This window comes from Chlorocebus sabaeus, chromosome 10 (assembly GCF_047675955.1).
Source record: "Chlorocebus sabaeus isolate Y175 chromosome 10, mChlSab1.0.hap1, whole genome shotgun sequence".
Classification (NCBI taxonomy): domain Eukaryota; kingdom Metazoa; phylum Chordata; class Mammalia; order Primates; family Cercopithecidae; genus Chlorocebus; species Chlorocebus sabaeus.
The window spans coordinates 38,755,229-38,776,307 of record NC_132913.1 but is presented as its reverse complement, the minus strand read 5'-3'; the positions used below and the strand labels follow the sequence as shown (position 1 = coordinate 38,776,307).

The 21,079-nt window shown below is 36.9% G+C and overlaps 1 protein-coding gene across 5 annotated transcripts in view; it reads right to left on the bottom strand.

The window, feature by feature from the left end:
* RIF1 (replication timing regulatory factor 1) overlaps window positions 1–21,079 on the bottom strand; it is a 92,257-nt gene that overhangs the window by 44,273 nt on the left and 26,905 nt on the right. For 4 of the 5 annotated variants that reach the window (XR_005241560.2, XM_007964960.3, XM_007964959.3 and 1 more), the window contains exons 12-26: window positions 20,675–20,851; window positions 20,322–20,432; window positions 18,944–19,006; window positions 17,731–17,831; window positions 15,906–15,992; window positions 14,573–14,643; window positions 14,182–14,362; window positions 12,118–12,225; window positions 10,995–11,144; window positions 9,432–9,531; window positions 5,436–5,700; window positions 3,938–3,980; window positions 2,625–2,827; window positions 1,675–1,774; window positions 460–579 (exon numbers count right to left, since the gene is read on the bottom strand). Coding sequence is in view for 4 of the 5 variants with exons in the window: in XM_007964960.3 (XP_007963151.3) it covers window positions 460–579; window positions 1,675–1,774; window positions 2,625–2,827; window positions 3,938–3,980; window positions 5,436–5,700; window positions 9,432–9,531; window positions 10,995–11,144; window positions 12,118–12,225; window positions 14,182–14,362; window positions 14,573–14,643; window positions 15,906–15,992; window positions 17,731–17,831; window positions 18,944–19,006; window positions 20,322–20,432; window positions 20,675–20,851 (1,880 nt within the window). In the remaining variant the exon portion in view is untranslated. The remainder of the gene's footprint in view (window positions 1–459; window positions 580–1,674; window positions 1,775–2,624; window positions 2,828–3,937; window positions 3,981–5,435; window positions 5,701–9,431; window positions 9,532–10,994; window positions 11,145–12,117; window positions 12,226–14,181; window positions 14,363–14,572; window positions 14,644–15,905; window positions 15,993–17,730; window positions 17,832–18,943; window positions 19,007–20,321; window positions 20,433–20,674; window positions 20,852–21,079) is intronic. The other variant, XM_038002137.2, reaches the window with a different exon arrangement.

Genomic DNA, 21,079 nt, shown 5'->3' with positions numbered 1-21,079 from the left:
TAGGCATTATTTATTTCTAATCAAAATATTAAGTTCTGAAATAACAATTCTAAACAAAAGTTCTAAAATATTTTCCTCTTGTGCTACCTATGTTATTCATAACTGTCTCATTCCATCTCGAGGGGGCTGCTGTCTAGAATAACTACATGTAACAGTTATATAGAAACTTATCTTTCCTAACCAGGAATCATCACCCAAGGCTTCCAGGTTACCATGCTATCCTGGTATTGCTAAGCATTACACAGAAACTTATCTTTCCTAACCAGGAATCATCACCTAAGGCTTCTAGGTTACCATGCTATCCTGGCAGTCTTTCTAGATCAAATGCTCTCAATTCCCCTGCAATCCCAACCTTTATTTAGTCCTTTACAGTTTTTCCATCCAATTTTCAAAGTTGTATGTAAGTTACTATATACTTTATCTTTAAAATTTTGATTAAATATACTTTTGAAAACATACTTTGGCTGCTGGTTTCGTATTTTCTTTTTTATTCTTTGTTTGTGCCAAAAATGAATCTCTTTTTCCATTTGATTTTCTCTCCATGCCACTTATCTTCACATTTAATTGTGAATTTTCTGTCTGTTTTAATAAAAACAAAACAATTTCATTAAATACAACAGTAATATTTTGCTTTTCCTTTTCACGTTTTAAAAATTCCTGCCCAATAAATAGTAATTGGAAATAATGTCAAAATTTTTCTAATTATTCAATCCTATAAAAATCGAAGAAAGGAAAGTCACTGTCTAATTCAATAATGGCAAATGGCTTTGGTGTCTCTTTTATACTAGCTGTTTAATACCACTCAATTTTATGAATTCTGAAAATGAGACATATCACAAAAATACATAGAGTGAATTAAATTACTAGATTCAAACACTCTAGCTGTAACTGAAAATATTTCTAAGAGAATATTCAAAGCCATAGAACTTTAAACATTAAACAACTGAGGGCTAATAAAGCATGTATGATAGAGCATATTTCCCCTCAACAGAATTTTACAGACGAAATACCACTGAACTCTTTAACAAGTCTAAATTGTTAGTTATCTGGCAGAAAATTTTTACTTCAGCCAAAACCAAATGCGATACTTAGTTGGCTATTAACAGTCTTTTTTCTCTGAAAGATTCTAAACAAAAACTACCTATACCCTAGCTGCTCCTGAACAGATAATAAGTTTTCTAAGAACACTCCAGCTCACAACTCTATAGTACTAGTGCCTTTAACTCCCAGATCTTCAGGCAGTAATAAAATATTATTAGCCAAAGAAACTTTGCTCCTAATGCGATGTGACAGCAAAGATGTGTTTTTCTGATAGAAGAAATGAGAAAATCAATTTTTAAAAAATGAGAAAATGAACAGCAGCTCTGGCTTAGACATGACTTAGTAACCATTATTTCCAGTTTTTCCAAAGCAACAATTATGTATTTTACGCTTTGTGAACAGCACAGATGAGGTACCTGAGTTCAAAACAAATGATTAATGACAAGAATTAGAGATTATTTACATAAGAATCTCTAGTGAAAATCACAAAAGTAATTTTAGGCCACACAACTGACAAAATGGAAAAAGCCTATGTTACAAACCACTTTTCTGTTCAGGTTCTACTTATTTATAACTTTCAACAAATAACTTAAGTGTTCAAAAACAAATGAACAATAAAACCCCCCAACTTACTCCATCAGAATATGGTCCACTGGATTCCTCCATCATTTCAACAGTTTCCAAACCAGGCAACAGGAGCAGAAACTTTTGTTTGGCTTGCGTTAGTACTGGTCTTTAAAAAAGTACATAAAATATACACCTTAAGTCAAGTAGTACTGGTGAACACTGATGACCTGTTAATAACAGCACTTTAATTTTTAGAGCAGCAAAATACATCTTTATTTTTAAATAAAGACTGTTCCTTACTATGCATATATAAAACTGGGAGAAACTAGGCAATTTTTGTATTTTTCCCTGTAGTTTTCTGAATTTCCAAATTTTTATCATGGAAAATTCCAATAAGTAGAATATTATATAAAGTATTCATGTCTAGCTTTAATAATTGTCCAGGCAGGGCATGGTAGCTCACGCCTATAATCCCAGCACTTTGGGAGGCTGAGGCGGGCGTATCATGAGGTCAGGAGACCGAGACCATCCTGGCTAACACAGTGAAACCTTGTCTCTACTAAAAATACAAAAAATTAGCCAGGCATGGTGGCACACATCTGTAGTCCCAGCTACCCGGGAGGCTGAGGCAGGAGAATCACCTGAACCCGGGAGGCAGAGATTGCAGTGAGCCGAGATCGTGCCACTGCACTCCATCCAGCCTGGGCGACAGAGTGAGATTCTATCTCAAAAAAAAAAAAAAAAAAAAAAGGTTGTCCATTTCCTGTCCTCCTTTGTCTCTTTTATTAAGGATAATTTAAACTGCTTTTCTTGGTTCCTGAAATCAAGGTTATTCTAAGCACCTACGAGAAGGTGAAATAATGTTTAATAACTATTGTGTATTCCAAATATAATATTTCAACTAAGGAATCCTCTGTAACAATACCCCATAAGAAAAGATTATTTTAAACCAAAATATCAATTTACATGATCACAACAGAATAGTTAGCTGCATGTAAGTTTTGTTGTTAGCATACTTTAACTCTTCAGGATAAACCAACAGCGTCACTTTAGCAAATGTGGCATTCCAGAACTGAGCACTCTGTTTTCGAATCTGTTTATTCTTGTGCAGAAATATTATGCATAATAGTGGGGAGAGCTGTTCAAGAAGTTCACTGTCATAAGTTCCGGTGTAGCTGAATTGCAGGCAAGCAATAATTTCTCCCAGTAGCTTTTCTAACTAGGAAAAAGGAAAAAATAAAAGCAAAAAATATACTAAACATTAACTCACAGAATATGTGTTGCTATTTCAATTTTTAAAATTAAGATAATTTTAAACTAACCCCCATTGTTGCCTTAAATATATATCCCTCTTTATAACTCGACAAATTATCAGGTGAATTTACTTTGGTTATTAATATTACAGTTCAATTTTGAACTTATTTTCTATTAACAAAAGAAATTATGTTGTTGTAGTAATTATAACAAGACAAATAGTTGCCTACATACGTTCACCTAGAAAACTTTGGGTCCAATCGCCATCATATATAAACGGATAAGCTAAGAGTTGATTAACTAGGCTGGGCTCAGTGGTTCACGCCTGTAATCCCAGCACTTTGGGAGGCCAAAGCAGGCAGATTGCTTAAGCTCAGGAGTTTGAGACCAGCCTGGACAACATGGCAAAACCCTGCCTCTACAAAAAATACAAAAATTAGCCAGGAGCGGTGGTGTGTGCCTGTAGTCCTAGCAACTTGGTAGGCTATGGTGGGAGAATCACCTTAAGCCCAGGAGGGCAGGGGTGTGGTAAGCCGTGATCATGACACTGTACTCCCACCTGGGTGGGATTTTGTCTCCAAAAAAAGAAAAAACAAAACAAAACAAAAAAACCTGTAAATGTGTTCATATAGTGTTATTAAATGTCCATTAAAAATGACGAACAGACCAAGCATGGTGGCTCACACCTATAATCTCAGCACTTTGGGAAGCCGAGGCAGGCAGATCACTTGAGGTCAGGAGTTCCAGACAAGCCTGCCCAAAATGGTGAAACCCTGTCTCTACTAAACATACAAAAAATTAGTTGGGCTTGGTAGCATGTGCCTGTAGTCCCAGCTACTCAGGAGGCTGAGGTGATAGAATCACTTGATCCCAAGAGGTAGAGGCTGCAGTGAGCCAGGATCCTGCCACTGCACTCCAGCTTGAGTTTGACGAGAGTGAAACTCTTGTCTCCAGGAAGAAAAAAAAAAAAAATAACCCCTTTAAAAATCAGCAGAATTATGTTTAAGAAAATTATCTAAACCCTATCATTTTCTCATCATGAAAGTATGGTTTATGGACAATTGTCTATTTTTACCTTGTTGTTCAGACAACTATATACTTTAGGAACTTCATCAAGCCTAGGAAGGAAAACACATAAAATAGAATACCATTTATATTTCTGCAAGTTAACACTGTACTATCTATCAAGCTAATCCTAAGAAAAAGGTAATAAAGACATAATAAATATAAATTGATGATATAAAAAGGTGTCCAAAGACTTTACAAGTAAAAAAAACTCGAATGCTAAATATTAAGCATAAAACCATCCCATCTTTGAAAAATGAATCACAGAAAATATCTACAATAAGCCTCAAAGTAATAATCATATTAATTGCTTGTTTCTGTACATTTCTTTTAGGCACTATTTTTAATGTAATATAGACTTAAAGATTTGCAAAGAAAAGTTCATGGATTTGGGGGTTGTACTTTATAAAATCTGTTCCAAAAATGTTCTCTGTTAATTTATGAAAGATAAACTGTCCTATGATTGAACCACACAAGCTTGCTGTAAAGAATATTGATGAATCCTTTCAAAATGCTTGTACAAGTTTGTTACCGGGGCTTTTTTTTTTTCTTTCAGGTTTTAAGGCACTGCTTGCTTCGATTCAAATAAAGGGTGATGCAAAATTAATGCAATTTTTTGGAGAGCAATTCAGAAACATAAATGTGTATGCCCTTCGAACCAACATTTTTACTAATTTTCTACAGAAATAGTGGCAAATGTGGGCACTGATTTACGTATAATGTTCAACTGTCATGAGGGAAAATACTAGAAAAACATGTATGTCCACCAGTCAGAAATTGGGTAAAAAGTTAACAGAATCACGTGTAGACATTTTTAAAAATGAGATTTTCATGTATATGGTACAGAGATAGCCATCCCTCAGTATCCATAGGGGATTAGCTGGATGTGGTGGCGGCTAATTCCAGGACCACCCTCCTGCCAGGATACCAAAATCCATGGATGCTCAACACCCTAATATAAAACAAGTTATATTTGCATGTAACCTAAACACATCCTCCCAGTTTTTAAATCATCTCTAGATTCCTTATATCTAATACAATGTAAATAATTGTCATACTGTATTTATTTGCATTATTTTTCTTTTTAATTTTTCCAAATATTTTCGATCCAGGGTTGGTTGAATCCATGAATGCAGAACCCTTGGATACAAACAGCCAACTGTATTAAGTGCATCCCATATAATTAACTGCAAAACAGCATGTCAAGTAGGCTTTCCTGTCTATCATGCATTTAATAGGTATGCTTGTTTGCATAAACAGTTCTGAAAAGATAAGCATTGAAAAGGTAAGGGAAAGGAAAGTAACAGGCAAAACAGAAAGACTTCCAATTTCTCTTTCATATTTCTATACTACTTGAACTCTCTTTTTAACAAAAGTATAGTTTATTACCCTCTCCACAAAATTGTCAAGACTACCATCTACAACACAGCTGATTAAAAAGTAAAAGTTGTGACCTATATTTAAATTGTATACATTTAATTCAAAGCTACTTAGCCCAAAATACTTACTTTGAGTTTTCATAAAATAATGCGAGAGGTCTTGTTAAAGTTGCAAATATTTTTCGGATCATAGAAGGCAAAGAAATATGTACAAGTACACTGGAAATAATGCTGGTGATTGAGTTGCCAATAGTGAAGAGGGTATCGGAATGTGCTTCCTTGAAGCTCAGAGTGTGGAAAGAATAGATCACTTTCACAATAAGTTTAAATAAAGAAGTCAATTTCCCTAGGGGCTCATTCTTCTTTTTGGACCAATCTGAAGGTCTCTGTGGTGCTAAAAACAAAAATTGAATTAAAAACTCAAGTAAATTGAAAATAGGGTCACTGTCCACTTTTACAATGTATAGCTCACATTTAAATGTTAGATACATCAGCTGCGCATGGTGGCTCACGCCTGTAATCCTATCACTTTGGGAGGCTGAGGCGGGCGGACCACAAGGTCAGGAGATAGAGACCATCCTAGCTAACACGGTGAAACCCCATCTCTACTAAAAATACAAAAAAAATTAGTCGGGCATGGTGGCGGGCGCCTACAGTCCCAGCTACTCGGGAGGCTGAGGCAGGAGAATGGCATGAACCCGGGAGGCGGAGCTTACAGTGAGCTGAGATCGCGCTACTGCACTCTAGCCTGGGCGACAGAGAGAGACTCCATCTCAAAAACAAAAACAAAGTTAGATACATCAAATACATGTCCGTTTGTTGACTAACACCCCAAACCAATCATAACCAATCATAACATAATGTACCATTAATGGATAAGTATCACTAGAACATTATCTTTACAAATGAGGAGACGAAAACTACTTGGTGGATCATGAATATGAATTTCAGAAAAACAAGTCCATTTTTTCTTACGAATTATAAAATGCATCTCAAACTTTTATTTTACATTTCATAAAATTTCAACAACTAATATGCAAGAAAGTACTAAATTACGTACGATAGGTTCCAAATTTAAATTTTAAAAGTTAGTTTTAAAAACAAAAAATTTCCACCATGAATGACGGACCATTTCCTTGCTCATCTATAGTACATTGATCCCTACAAATAACATTGAACAAGTCAGAGATGCAAAGCTGAGAAAGAATGCAGTAAGTCTACTGCCTGTTTCCTAGATTTAAAGAAAAATATTTGTCCTAAAAGTACTGTGTGTTTTTTTTTTTTTTTTTGAGACAGAGTCTCGCTCTGTCACCCAGGCTGGAGTGCAGTGGCAGGATCTCGGCTCACTGTAAGCTCCGCCTCCCAGGTTTACACCATTCTCCTGCCTCAGCCTCCCGAGTAGCTGGGACTACAGGTACCCGCCACCTCGCCCGGGTAGTTTTTTTGTATTTTTTAGTAGAGACGGGGTTTCACCGTGTTAGCCAGGATGGTCTCGATCTCCTGACCTCGTGATCCACCCGTCTAAAAGTACTGTCTTTCTTTTGTATCTTTAATCCCTCTGTAAACATCTACCTAGAAGAATAAACCCACATAGCTCTTGCCCAAAAAATATACCCATTCCAAAATTACTTGTTTCTCTCAAACTGTTCTTTTAAGGAACGAGATCTCAAATTTAACAGAAAATGAATGCTTCTAAATTAAAATTAATCTCATATGGTAACATGAAAAACAAATGTTGCTACTAAAAGGAAGTTGATCTTTCTCCTTGGAATCAATTTCTCAGACATTAATGTACATTGAAAAACTATATCCAGATACCCCGACAGAATGTTGAGGTGAGGTGACAGCCATATGTCAGGAGACTGGTTACATACAAGTGAATGATCAAGTTGTAAATACATTGAGGGTAACAAAAACCAGGTTTCTCACTATTAGAGACAGTAGAGACAAATACAGAAAGAGGAATAAATAGCATAATCCATGTTATATTAGACGGTAAATGAAAGTGTATCTAGAGAAACAAGTAATTGTGCCACAGTAAGTAGTAATTAACCTTGCAGTGGAAAACCTGGCAGATGCCATCCTCAAACAAACAGAAAGTGTTAACATCACCAGTAATGGGAAAATAAGGAATTGAAAAAGAACTACAGCATTATTTCTGTGGCACTCCAGTAAAGAAATGAATGGACCCTGAATCTAATCTTAAAGAAATATGATAATCCCAGATTGAAAGACTCTAAGAAAGTAAAACTGCTTTTTTTTTTTTTTTGAGACAGAGTGTAGCTCTGTTGCCTACGCTGGAGTGCAGTGGCATGATCTCAGTTCACTGCAACCTCTGCCTCCTGGGTTCAGGAGATTCTCCTGCCTCAGACTCCCAAGTAGCTGAGACTACAGGTGCGCACCATGCCTCACTCATTTTTGTATTTTTAGTAGAGACAGGTTGTCGCCCTGTTGACCAGGCTGGTCTAGAACTCCTGACTTCAGGTGATCCACCCACCTTGGCCTCTCAAAATGCTGGGATGACAGGCATGAGCCACTGCACCCGGCCTAAAGTCGCTTTTTGAAGGACACAAAAGACAAGACTGAGGAACTGTTCCAGGTTGTCAACTTGCCTAAAACTATACCTTCAAACGGTTTGGGGGGGGGGGAGAATAAAATGTATATTCTGGGGGAAGGGGGGAGCAGATAAGATAAATGCAATCAACCGTTAACTGAGGAACCTGAGTAAATGAATACGAAGTTTCCACGTAAACTCTTGCAATATTTCTCTAAATTTGAAATCATCACAGTGTAAGTCACCAAAAAAATCCCAAGGCAATCCTGATAATAACAATTTGTTTTCGGTTAGTCTTAATATTGTTTCCTCTTCTCAACTCCTTTTAAAAATCTCCCCATTACCCGAATTTTACAGCAAGAGGAACTCTGGCTCTGTTTTGCATGGACATGGAGTGGAAAAGACATTTGTAACTGTGGCCTTATAGTTCCTGAATTGGATATTTGGTTAAATCTAATTTCAGAAGTACCAACATAGGTAAAATTATGTCTCTATGAAACTCTGGTGGCTTATAATTTCTGACATTATCTGTTATACAATCTTGGTATACTTATGGTTTTCAGAGATAAGCCTATTTTTGACACACTGAGGTAATCAGATTAGGTCCTGGTCAGCCCAAGAGGAGAGTTAAGATCAGTATGTCAAGAACATCTATAACCTATATTTCTACGGGACTCAGGCCAGGATGCTCTGACCTATAATATACTTCAGGAGCTTAAAATGTTACTCCATATTGCTACTTAGTAAAGATTCAAAAACCAAAAAAGATTCTAAGAATGTTTTAGAAAACTCATCAATGGCAGATCTTACTGGTAGATAATTTTATGTTCCTAATCTTTGAACAATAAGAAATAACATATCTCAACATCAATTAACATTTTTCATTAATGACAGATTATCACTACCTATATGTTATGAACATATAAATACAGGTGGATATATTTGACTTCATTGAATCAATTAGCAGATTTTAAAAACTATTTGCTACAAAATAACTTAAAACTAACCAAGGCATCTGCTTTTTAAAAATCACACAAAACTTGTTATGATCTCAATTGTCCAATTTTAATCATTTACCATTTTTCAGGTAAACAATGAGTTAAATTTTTGTAACATTTCTGGAAAAAAATAACCAATTAACTGATCCCATTGTTTTCTTTAAAATTATACTGTCAATTCAATGATTACTTTAAATAAGGCTTGCAAATAAAAACATTTTAAGTTATGTCTAAGTTTCTTGTCCAGATAATCCTTCATACCAGATGGAAAGAGTAAAATCATTTGTACCATTAGGCAATCTCTAATTAGGATAGTATTTATCTTTCTGTGTTGTAAAAAGGAGTAAAGACATTTTGTGTGTGATAGAGATAAGAGAATGATACACAGCATCTGAAAATTAAAAAGAAAAAAGAGAGTACATGTATGAAAGCTCCCAGCACAGTAACTAACATGGTTAAACAAGATCAAAAGTTACTAAAATGAGGTGGCAAAGGTATTAGGACTTCCCCTGGCAAAGTTCAGTAGTGCTTATAAAATACTGGATAAACAAAGGTTAAAAAATACATACTTACATTTAACTTTGGGCTGATATTTAATAGTATATGGTGAGAAGTCAATACAATCAACCATTACAGTAATAATATGAATAATTCTATCCACGAGCAACAAATTCTAGAGAAGAGAATATCACTGTTAGACACATTAAAGTACTGGGACAGTATTCAACAAGAGTAAGCAACATGAAAAAATGACTGTTACTCCCATATATTCTATATAACATATGCCACAGCTTACAGTACATTTAGTGCAGCCACCCATGGCTTAACAGAGATCCCTTCTGAAAAATGGGTCATTAGGCAATTTCATCTTGTGGGAACACAGGGTACTCACACAAACATAGATGATACAGCCTACTACACACCTATATAGTCTGTTGTTCCTAAGCTACAAACATGCTATAGGTGTGTAGTTACTATACCCAACAATCACTGTGAGACTCTGTCTCAAGGGGGAAAAGAAAAAAGAACTGTTATTTTTACTTTCCTTTATTCCTCATTAAATTATGTGTTAGATATAAGATGTAGAGAAAACACACACAACAAATATCATTTCAATAATCTGCATGGAAAACAATGGTTTCTGTGTGAAGGCCATTACCAGGATTATACACAGTAATAAATAATTGAAACAACCAAAATGTCCTTAAAATAGCAGAATTCCAGGCCAGGTGCAATGGCTCACGCCTGTAATCCTAGCCCTTTGGGAGGCCAAGGTGGATCACCTCAGGTCAAGAGCTTGAGACCAGCCTGGCCAACATGGCGAAACCCTATCTTTACCAAAAATACAAAAATCAGCTGGGCATGGTGGTGCACACCTGTAATCCCAGCTACTCGGTGACAGAGTGAGACTCCATCTCAAAAAATAATAAAGCCTGGGTGACAGAGTGAGACTCCATCTCAAAAAATAATAAAAAATTAAAAAAAATAGAATTCCAAGTAATAGTACAATCATACTACAGAATACTAGACAGTAGTTGAAAGAAATAATAGAGCTATATGGATTGACTTGAAATGGAGCCAAGACAGTGTTTTACGAAAAGTTACATAATTACTTCGCAATAAGGATTTCCTTGCCAAGAATACCGTATTCATATGCATATGCAAGTATCAATATACAAATGACATGTGTAAATAGAAAGAGGTCTATTCTGGAATGACACATATCAATCTGTTCCCAACAGCTGTCCTTTCCATGAGGAGGGAAGGAAAGAGAAAAGAGACTTATATTTTCTAAGACTACAAACTTTCAAAGGGATTGAATTTAAACATCTAACAGATACATATGAGAAAGTTGAGGTTCAGGACAGCAAGGCCCTTGAACTGTTAATCTGGAATAACACAAGCACAAGGAGATACACGTATAGTAAAAGATCTTCACTGTTAATGATCCCAAAACATGAACCTTAGAGCCCAAAGACACAAAACTGTTACACAAAGCATACTTGTTTTCAATATCAACTTTGTCACATATAAATAGAAGCAGTAATAAGTGATAGCTCACAAATGTTATCTCCATTTACTTGAAAAGAATCCTTTAAAAACAAACAAAAAAAGGTTGCATCAGGACAAACTCACAGAAAAGCCTTCATCTTCCAAACTGGACATTATCTTGGAAGAAAGTTCCTCACAGCACAAGTTCTCTTCTGCTGTTGCCACCAAAGCAGCACAACGAGCAAATGCTCTATATAATTCTGACCAAGTTCTAAGTAAAGTCTTCATGGTGGCCTACCAATAACAATAAAAAAAGAAGTTCTGTTAATATATACCTATGTATCAAATAGTTTCTGGAATTAATACATCTTTTAAAAACACTGCAACATTTAATGTGTCACAAAAGAGACTAACGGCCAGGCGCAGTGGCTCATGCCTGTAATCCCAGCACTTCGGGAGGCCGAGGCGGGTGGATCAACTGAGGTCAGGAGTTCGAGGCCAACATGGCGAAATCCCGTCTCTACTAAAAATACAAAAAATTAGCCGGACAAAGTGGCGGACGCCTGTAATCCCAGCTACTCAGGAGGCTGAGGTAGGAGAACTGCTTGAACCCGGGAGGTGGAGGTTGCAGGGAGCCAAGATTGAACCACTGTACTCCAGCCTGGGCAACAAGAGCGAAACTCTATCTCAAAATAAAAAACAGACTAACACAAAGTCATAACCTTTCCCCCACACCCCAGAGATCTAACTGAAGAGAGGAAATAAGGCCATGATACCAAAACTTATCAAAGATCCAAAAGAACTTCTCTCGTCCTTCATCATTCTCCTAAGCTAATAAAGTCATAAACAAGTCTTATTTTAGAAATTATTGTGGGCTGGGCACAGTGGCTCACGCCTGTAATCCCAGCACTTTGGGAGGCCAAGGCAGGTAGACCACTTGAGGTCAGGAGTTCAAGACAAGCCTGACCAATATGGTAAAACTCCATTTCTACTAAAAATACAAAAATTAGCTGGGTGCGGTGGTATGGTCCTGTAGTCCCAGCTACTTGGGAGGCTGAGACAGGAGAATTGCTTGAACCCAGGAGGCAGAGGTTGCAGTAAGCTGAGATTGCACCACTGTACTCCAAGCCTGGATGACAGTGCGAGACTGTGTCTCAAAAAAAAAAAAAGAAAAAAGAAATCATCGTGGAAGCTAATTATAAAGGATGAAATAATATTTTCAGAAAAGTACAAATCCCTTAGAAATCAATACTTTACAATGCCTTACCACTGGAAATCTCTGTTCTGAAAAAATATGGTTTACTGGTAAAGTCAATGCACCATAGATGGCACTAAAATTGTGTTCTAAGGCATCACCTTGATTTACTTCATTGGTCTAAAACAAGAAAAATAATGAAGTTAGACAAATTACCATCTTAATTCTAATCCTAAGTAGTAACATAACTTATTTATAAGAAGTGGGCAAAACTGTGTCCCTCAATGATGAGATTCAAAATATGTTTAACTCCTAACCCCTGGAACCTATGAATGTAGTCTTATTTGGAAATGAAGTCTTTGCAGATGTTCAGAAGGAGTCCTACTGGATTAGGGTCAGCCCCAATCCAATGAACACAGTCTTTTCTGTAAGAGGAAAATTTGGATAGGCACAGAGAACAATACCACAGGAAGATGGAGGCATAGTCAAGTGACGCAGCTACAACTCAAGGAAGGTCAAGGATTGCCAGCAACCAGCAGAAGCTGAGAGGCATGAACAGATTCTGCCTCAGAGCTCCAGGAGAAACCAATCCTACCAACTCCTTGATTTTGGATAGCTGGTCTCTAGAACTAAGGGAGAATAAATCCCTGTTGTTTTAAGTCATCAAGTGGCTGTAATCTGTTAATAGCAACCTGGGGAAATTATGCACCATACGTTCTAAAAGAGATTCCCAGAGCCAACTCCAAAGTCTTCTATTATACATACACAGCATTCCAGCAAAAACTAATACAATAAAAAGGGCCTCTGTGATTGTTCTAACAGTGGGAAGCTATTTAAGAACGTAGGCCGGGCGCGGTGGCTCATGCCTGTAATCCCAGCACTTTGGGAGGCTGAGGCGGGAGGATCACGAGGTCAGGAGATCAAAACCATCCTGGTGAACATGGTGAAATCTCATCTCTACTAAAAATTCAAAACAAAAAGAAAAAAAAGAAAAAAATTAGCCGGGCATAGTGGCGGCCGCCTGTAATCCCAGCTACTCAGGAGGCTGAGGCAGGAGGCAGAATGGCGTGAACCCCAGGAGGCAGAGCTCACAGTGAGCTGAGATTGTGCCACTGCACTCCAGCCTGGGCGACAGAGACTTCATCACAAAACAAAAACAAACAAACAAACAAAAACCAAAAAGAATGTAAATGACTTTTCTTCCAGAAGAATAGTGTGCTGGTTTGAGTAGCCAAAATAAGGGCTAGGTAACTATAATATAAGAAGCTGGGCACGGTGGCTCACGCCTGTAATCCCAGCACTTTGGAAGGCTGAGGCTGAGGTCAGGAGTTTGAGATCAGCCTGACCAATACAGTGAAACTCCATCTCGACTAAAAATACGAAAATTAACTGGGCGTGGTGGCGCGCACCTGTAGTCCCAGCTACTCGGGAGGCTGAAACAGGATAATCGCTTCAACCCACGAGGCAAGGTTGCTGTGAGCCAAGATCGTGCCACTGCACTCTAGCCTGGGTGACAGAGTGAGATTCCAACTCAACAACAACAACAACAAAATTCCTTCAAGTTATTTCATTTTTGAGTTACAACACTATTAGCCCAGAGAATGCATATTCCCACTTAATGATTGACAAAGAGGCTGACAAATCACAAACAGAACGTGCTGCACAGCCTGTCACTATTCCCAGTTCGGTTAAATACGTAAACGTAAGGATTTAAGTATTTAAATACACAGATTATTCAACTCTCAATAGATTCCTGACTTAAGGAAATACTATATGGCTTTGAGGTAATCACCAACGTGGCTTAACTGTGGGAATATACAGCCTAGTCAAGATAACCACTGTTATTCTGTTCATAAAACTACTGAAAGAACCCAAGATACAACATTTTACATCTATGTGAGCCTTCTAAGTTTATAATCACTACTAAAGAAAATGAAGCTGATTAGTCCCCATTAAGTTATAGTTTCTTTACCAGTGAGGCAGAAATGCAATAAAATTAAAAATACAAACTTTGCAAATTCCACCAGAAAAAATATTTATGATCTTCTATTCAAATTCAAACTTACTATTCATTTCCCCAATTGCACAAACAAAAAAAAAGGTGTATTATCTAAAATATGTAGATTTATTTCATACCTGATTAATCAATTCAGTTAATGGGGTGACTATAACACTCCACATTTTCCAGAGATGCTCCTTATTTTCCAACTGCTTTGCATTTTGATTGATAACATTTAAAACTGAGTCACTGAAAGCTAGTGGTGAAGTTGGACCAGAAAGAACACAGCCTACAAGTGATTCCAAACTGAGAAAGAACCTGAAGAAAAAATTATAAACAATGCATCAACTTTCTGGCAGGAATATATTAATTTAATGTTAACAAAATTCTAAAATAACTGACAAAAAGTTAACGAATTGTCTTTTTTTTAAAAAAAGTCTTAAAGAAACTTAGGAAATAGTACATAAATAATCTCATTCATTACATAACCTTTCCAAGACAAAGTTTCAAGTTAAAGTACAAACTTACCTTTCATCTGATACACCACATTCCAAGAGATTGTTGAAAATTAATTGAATTAAGAACAAAGCTGGAGTTCCCTGAAGGAGAAAATGAAGCCAATATTCTCAGTTACAAAGAATAGAACACTTGTTTTTTATAATCGGTTATTTAAGAAATAAAATTGTTTTAGCATGACAAATTTAACTTTTGGCATTACTTAAGGTATGACAACCATGTTAATAAAATTATTTCCATTAACTACACACAAAAATCAAGCTCTTGGCCAGGCGTGGTGGCTCATGCCTGTAAACCCAGCACTTTGGGAGGCCGAAGCGGGTGGATCACGAGGTCAGAAGATCGAGACCATCCTGGCTAACACGGTGAAACCCCGTCTCTACTAAAAATACAAAAAATTAGCCAGGCAGGGTGCTACGCACCTGTAGTCCCAGCTACTTGGGAGGCTGAGGCAGGAGAATGGCATGAGCCCGGGAGGTGGAGGTTGCAGTGAGCCAAGATCGCGCCACTGCACTCCAGACTGGGCAACAGCCTGACTCCATCTCAAAAAAAAAAAAAAAAAAAAAAAAAAAAAAAAAAAATCAAACTCTTCAAGTCTAATCATAGCTGTTTCCTCTACACAGAAAATCAAGGAATGATGAGATTCCAGATATAAAAAGAACATCAATCTAAAATATACTGGAATCCCAATGCCTACATCCTAGAAATATTAAGTGCATTTTACATTAGCTTCCAATATTTGTGGCAGTAACCAACACTATTATCGTATATAAACAAATAGGAAACTTTCCTTTTGGAGCCATTTATTTAATCCAGGAAAATAGTCTCTTCATTCACATAGCAGCATATTTAATTCTTTACATTAACTATCAGTTTTTCCTTTAATTTGGTCAATATACTTCAAATCCAATACTCTCAGAATTTTACATAAGGTTATCCTTTTTTTTAAAAAAAAAAAAAAAGGGAAATATGGCTGGGCGCAGTGGCTCACACCTGTAATCCCAGCATTTGGAAGAGCAAGGCGGGAAAATCACCTGAGGTTAGGAGTTCAAGACCAGCCTGACCAACATGGAGAAACCCCGTCTCTACGAAAAATACAAAATTAGCCAGGCGTGGTGGCACGTGCCTGTAATACCAGCTACTTGCGAGGTTGAGGCAGGAGAACAGCTTGAACCTGGGAGGCGGAGGTTGCAGTAAGCGGAGATGGTGCCATTGCACTACAGCCTGGGCAACAAGAGTGAAACTCTGTCTCAAAAATAAATAAATAAATAAATAAATAAAATTTAAAAAAGGAAGTATAAATGTTTTTCGCCAATCTTCATCATATTACATTTAAGATACTTGCATTAAGAATATCCATATTAGCAACCTGATATGCTGGTGAACCTAATACTTTCTGAGGAAGTCCTTTAATTGTAATTTCCATGAGGACCTATGAGAGATAAAAGGTTTTACAGTAAATTAGCCGTAAAAGTATTATCTAATAAAAATCTGAATGTTAACTATATCTCTAACAATTACAAGTAATGTTCATTCATTAACATAAATATAATCTCATTAAAAAAGATCAAATACATTCATTCGCTAACATGAATATATCTGCATCCATTTTAAAAGTTCAAACACAGAAATACAAAAAGCAGGTAAAGTCTTTAATCTCCAGGGATAATCAATACTTTCAGTTCAGAGTCTATTTTCCTAGACCTTCTAAATTTCTGTATATGTAAGTACACAGAAAAACACACAACTTCTTGGGCAGTCAGTTACATACACACATTCCTTTAAACTATTAAAGCCATTACAATGTAAATCACTAATGATATTAAGCTCTGCAACTAACCTGCATCAATATAGAAAAATACTGCTATGAGTGCCCATTATTTAGTCAACCATTTTTCTATTAAGGGACCTTGAGACTATTTCTATATTTTTTTATACTACTAATAGAAATTCTGCAATTAATTATACGGGTACCCAAAGCAAATATTCAAAGGACTGCTAACTAATAGTTGGGTCCAAGATTGCTAAATCAAACTGAGCCTACCAAATTGCTCTCCAAAAATACTACCACACTAGTTTTTTTCTTTTTTGAGACAAGGTCTCACTGTTCTCCACGCTGGATTGCAGAGGCACGATCTTGGCTCACTGCAGCCTCAAACTCGTGGGCTCAAGTGATTCTCCCACCTCTGCTTCCAGAAGAGCTGGGACTACAGGCATGTCACCACGCCTGGCTAATTTTTGCAGTTTGCCCAACTTGACCTCCCAAAGTGCTGGGATTACAGGTGTGAGCCACCATGCCCAGCGGTAATATACTGGTATGAACACGCACTACATAACTTAAATGTTATAAAAGAGTTACGTCAGTGAAAATACACTTTCACATACTGTCATCTGAAACAGATTAATAATAATAAACAGTATTAGTTTGTTCCTGGCCCATAGTACTTTGCATGTATCAACTCATTTAGTCTTTAACTACTGCTACATTCCCTCTTTACATATGGGGTTAGGCAAAGCCAAGGGAATAGATAAATTGCACAAATTTACCCAGCTAATAAATGGTTAGGCTGGTATTCAACCTAGTCTGCTTCAGAGCCCTTGCGACTAACCACTATGCTATACTGCCACAGAACAAGTAACTGTCAAAGTACATAAAGGAAACAAAATCAGAATTTTAGGGTATTGTTTGTTCCATTAGAGCTTATTCTGAGATTCTCATATCATCAAAATCATATCCAATTCACTTTTCTTCCTGTACCACACGGGTTAAAAAAAAATGTGTTTTAATATCAAAGTCATTCTCTTGGTTAAAAACAGTTAATTTAGAACAAAGTACCAGCTAACTATTAGTGGTTTTCAGCAATCTTGTTGTAAAATTAAAGGACATCTGAGTTTCTTTAGTTCAAGTTTCATGTCCTTTACCCTAGTTTTTCTCTGTACAGCAGGTATTTTTTTTCTTATCACATTAAAGACTTTTGTGGCTGCTGTTATAGTCACTTTATTAAAAAGGTTTCGAATGACTCTGTAGTTAACAGAATGGCACCTACTGCAACAGGACTAAACCGCTGATGAATGCTTGATATAAAATATGTCTTCCCAAACTATCTTCGATATAAAATTTAACTTCAGAAAATGGTTTTTAAAGTCCAACATATGGGTATTATACTTACCAGCGTTTTTGATACAGGAAATACTTCAGACTTTACTATGCTTTCCAAAGACTTTAATAAGAGAGTCAAAACTTCAGAACCTGGTTTCTCTTTTTTGTTACCTATCAAAAAGCAAAAAGGAGGGTGTAGTTTTTTTTGTTTTGGTTTTTTTTTTGAGCTGTCTTGCTCTGTCACCCAAGCTGGGGTACAGGGGCACAATGTTGTGCCAAACTCCACCCATCTCAATTTCCCAAAGTGTTGGGATTACAGGCGTGAGTCACCACGCCCAGCTGAGTACGGTGTACTTCCTTTTTTTCTTCAAGGAGTTTCACTCGTTACCCAGGCTGGAATGCAATGGCACCATCTCCGCCTCCCGGGTTCAAGCAATTCTCCTGCCTCAGCCTCCTGAGTAGCTGGGGATTACAGGCATGCACCACCATGCCTGGCTAATTTCGTATTTTTAGTAGAGGTGAGGTTTCTCCATGTTGGTCAGAATGGTCTCAAACTCCTGACCTCAGGTGATCCGCCCGCCTTGGCCTCCCAAAGTGTTGGGATTACGGGCATAAGCCACCGCACCCGGCTAGAAGGGTGTATTTCTAAGCATGTAATTTTAGAGATGACTATACAGAAAGCTGTAAAAATTTGTTTTTTTCTAAATCAACAATAGTAAGTACAGTTGACCCCTGAACAACACGGGTTTGGACGGCATGAGTCCACTCATATTCAGATTTTCCTCCATCCCAGAAACAGCAAGTTCCACCCCTCCTCTTCCCTCCTTAGTGTACTCAACGTAAAGACAAGGATATAACCTGGTTCCACTTAATGACTGTGTCTTTTCTTATGATTTTCCTAGTATTCTTTTCTCTAATTTACTATATTGCTAATGAACACAGAACACAGCATATAATGCACATAACATATAAATATGTGTTCATCAGCTATTTATGTTATCAGCAAGGCTTCCAACCAACAATAGGTTATCAGTAGTTAAGTTCTCGGGGAGTCAAAAGTTGTATGTAGACTTTCGACCATATGGTGGGTCAGCACACCTAACCCCAGTGTTGTTCAAGCATTAACTATAAATTAAAGCCTGGAAGCTATGGTAATACAAGAAATACTTTTAAAATACATTTTATATACTGTCAAATAATTCACTGGATGCTATAAAAATCATCTGATCACCACCTGTTTCAAAAAAAAAAAAAATCATTTGATCAGTGTTAATAGTGCTTACCTGATTCAGTAACTGACTTCACCAAGCTAATTAGCTCCTTCCAGATAGCACTGACAACCACATCTGTCAAACAAAATAAACTTGAGTATTTTAAATGAAGTACATATGACTACGTACTATGACTAACACTCTCCCTTTACTTCCTTACACTAAAGAAATAAATTGAACAATATTTAATTTTCCTCACGATATTCAGCCCTGTAGTAAGTTTATAAAACACTATCACTTCGTTTTTGTTTGTAGAAACTAAATATGTTTATTTTTTGAGACAGGGTCTCGCTCTGTCCAGGCTGGAGTACAGTGGCACAATCATAGCTCACTGTCATCTCAACAACCTGGGTTCAAGCAGTCTTCCCACATCAGTCTCCCAAGTAGCTAGGACTGTAGGTACACACCACTACCCCCATCTAATTATTACTATTATTTTTTTTTTTGTAAAGACAGTATTCTCACTACATTTCCCAGGCTGGTCTGCCTCAAGCGAACCTCCCACCTTAGCCTCCCAAAGTGCTAGGGTTACAGGCATGAGCTACCATGTCCAGCCATAAATGTGTTCCTTAAAACAACTATAACATGTTAACACTGAATTGTATAACTAAGGGTAACTGCTTTATCTTTTTTTATTATCTTTCTTTTCTGAACTGAATGCCCACTACTTTTGAGGTAAAGATTGTTCACAGAGATTCAGAAGGATATCTAACAACCAACAGAAAAAAAATTATGTGATTCATTGTGATTCTTTTTCCAACCAGTTCCAACAGCAAACAATTTTTGAAATTTCCTTTCCTCATTATTTGATAGGCCATATAACACAGGAGTTTAGGTACAGATACTAAAGCCATAGAGCCTGACACAGTATTACCACTTATAAGCGACTCTGCACAACTTATGTATTTCCTGTATTACCCAATTTCCTCATTTGTAAAATGAACTAACATGGAACGTTACTGCCAAAATTAAATGAATATATGTAAAGTTCTCGCACAATCTGGCCAGTAGGTGGCACCATATAAATATTTTCTATTTTATCTTATTTTTTATTTTTTAATACTGAGTCTTGCTCTATCACCCAGGCTGGAGTGCAGTGGCACAATCTTGGCTCACTGCAACCTCCACCTCCTGGGCTCAAGCAATTCTCATGCCTCCGCCTTCCGAGCAGCTGGGCCTACAGGTATCTGCCAACACGCCCACCTAGTTTTTGTGTGTTTTGTAGAGACAGGGTTTTGTCATGTTGCCCAGGCTGGTCTCAAACAACTGAGCTCAAGTGATCCACTCACCTCGGCCTCCCAAAGTGCTGGGATTACAGGTGTGAGGTACTGTGACTGGCCTATTTTTTCTTTTTAAACACACATTTGAGCAAATAATCAAATTCTCTTACCGGGGGCATCTTTTCCAACTGCAACAAAGCTATCATGAACAGCAGTGATAAGTGTATTTGCATGTTTGGAAAAAAAAGAAGGGCTGCTGATTAAGGGATGTTCCAGTGGCTCTGAAAGGGGGAGAATAAAAGATAATTATGTAAAACAACAGATTTACGAAACACATTTCTCACTATAAAACTTCAAAACGTCTATTAAGTAGGTGTGTTTTCTATAAAAAAAAGATTCATATTTATTTCATACACAACTATAAAATATTTTGGCTGTGAAAAAATAACACCTCTCCTCACCCCAATGCAATAAGTCCTGGACTGTTTTAGTAATTAAAATTATTCTTAAAATATTTAAATACCTAAGCTCAGCACAAGTTTATTTTGCTTAGCAAAACTCAAGGCTTCTGGACCCAACAAGAAATGAAGCAACATTTCAAGTCCCAGAAGTTGAATGGAAGGGATTGTAGCCATTCCACCTAAATTCGAACTCAGGTTCATTCGGGGGGTTCCCGGGGCTCCATACGGGGAGGAAGCACCTTTAAGAAAAAAAAAGAAAGGGTAAGTCATACAAGCTCATTTTATATTAGCTACCCAAATGCATCTATTTCATTTCAATGAAACTTTTAAAAACAGAGTTTAAATGTCTCAGGCATTAATCCATACCTTGAAATATTAATATGCAGGTATTCTGTAACAGAAATTTTCAAGACTCAGATGGCAAATATAAAATAATACATATGAAGTAACTGTCTTTCAATGATATA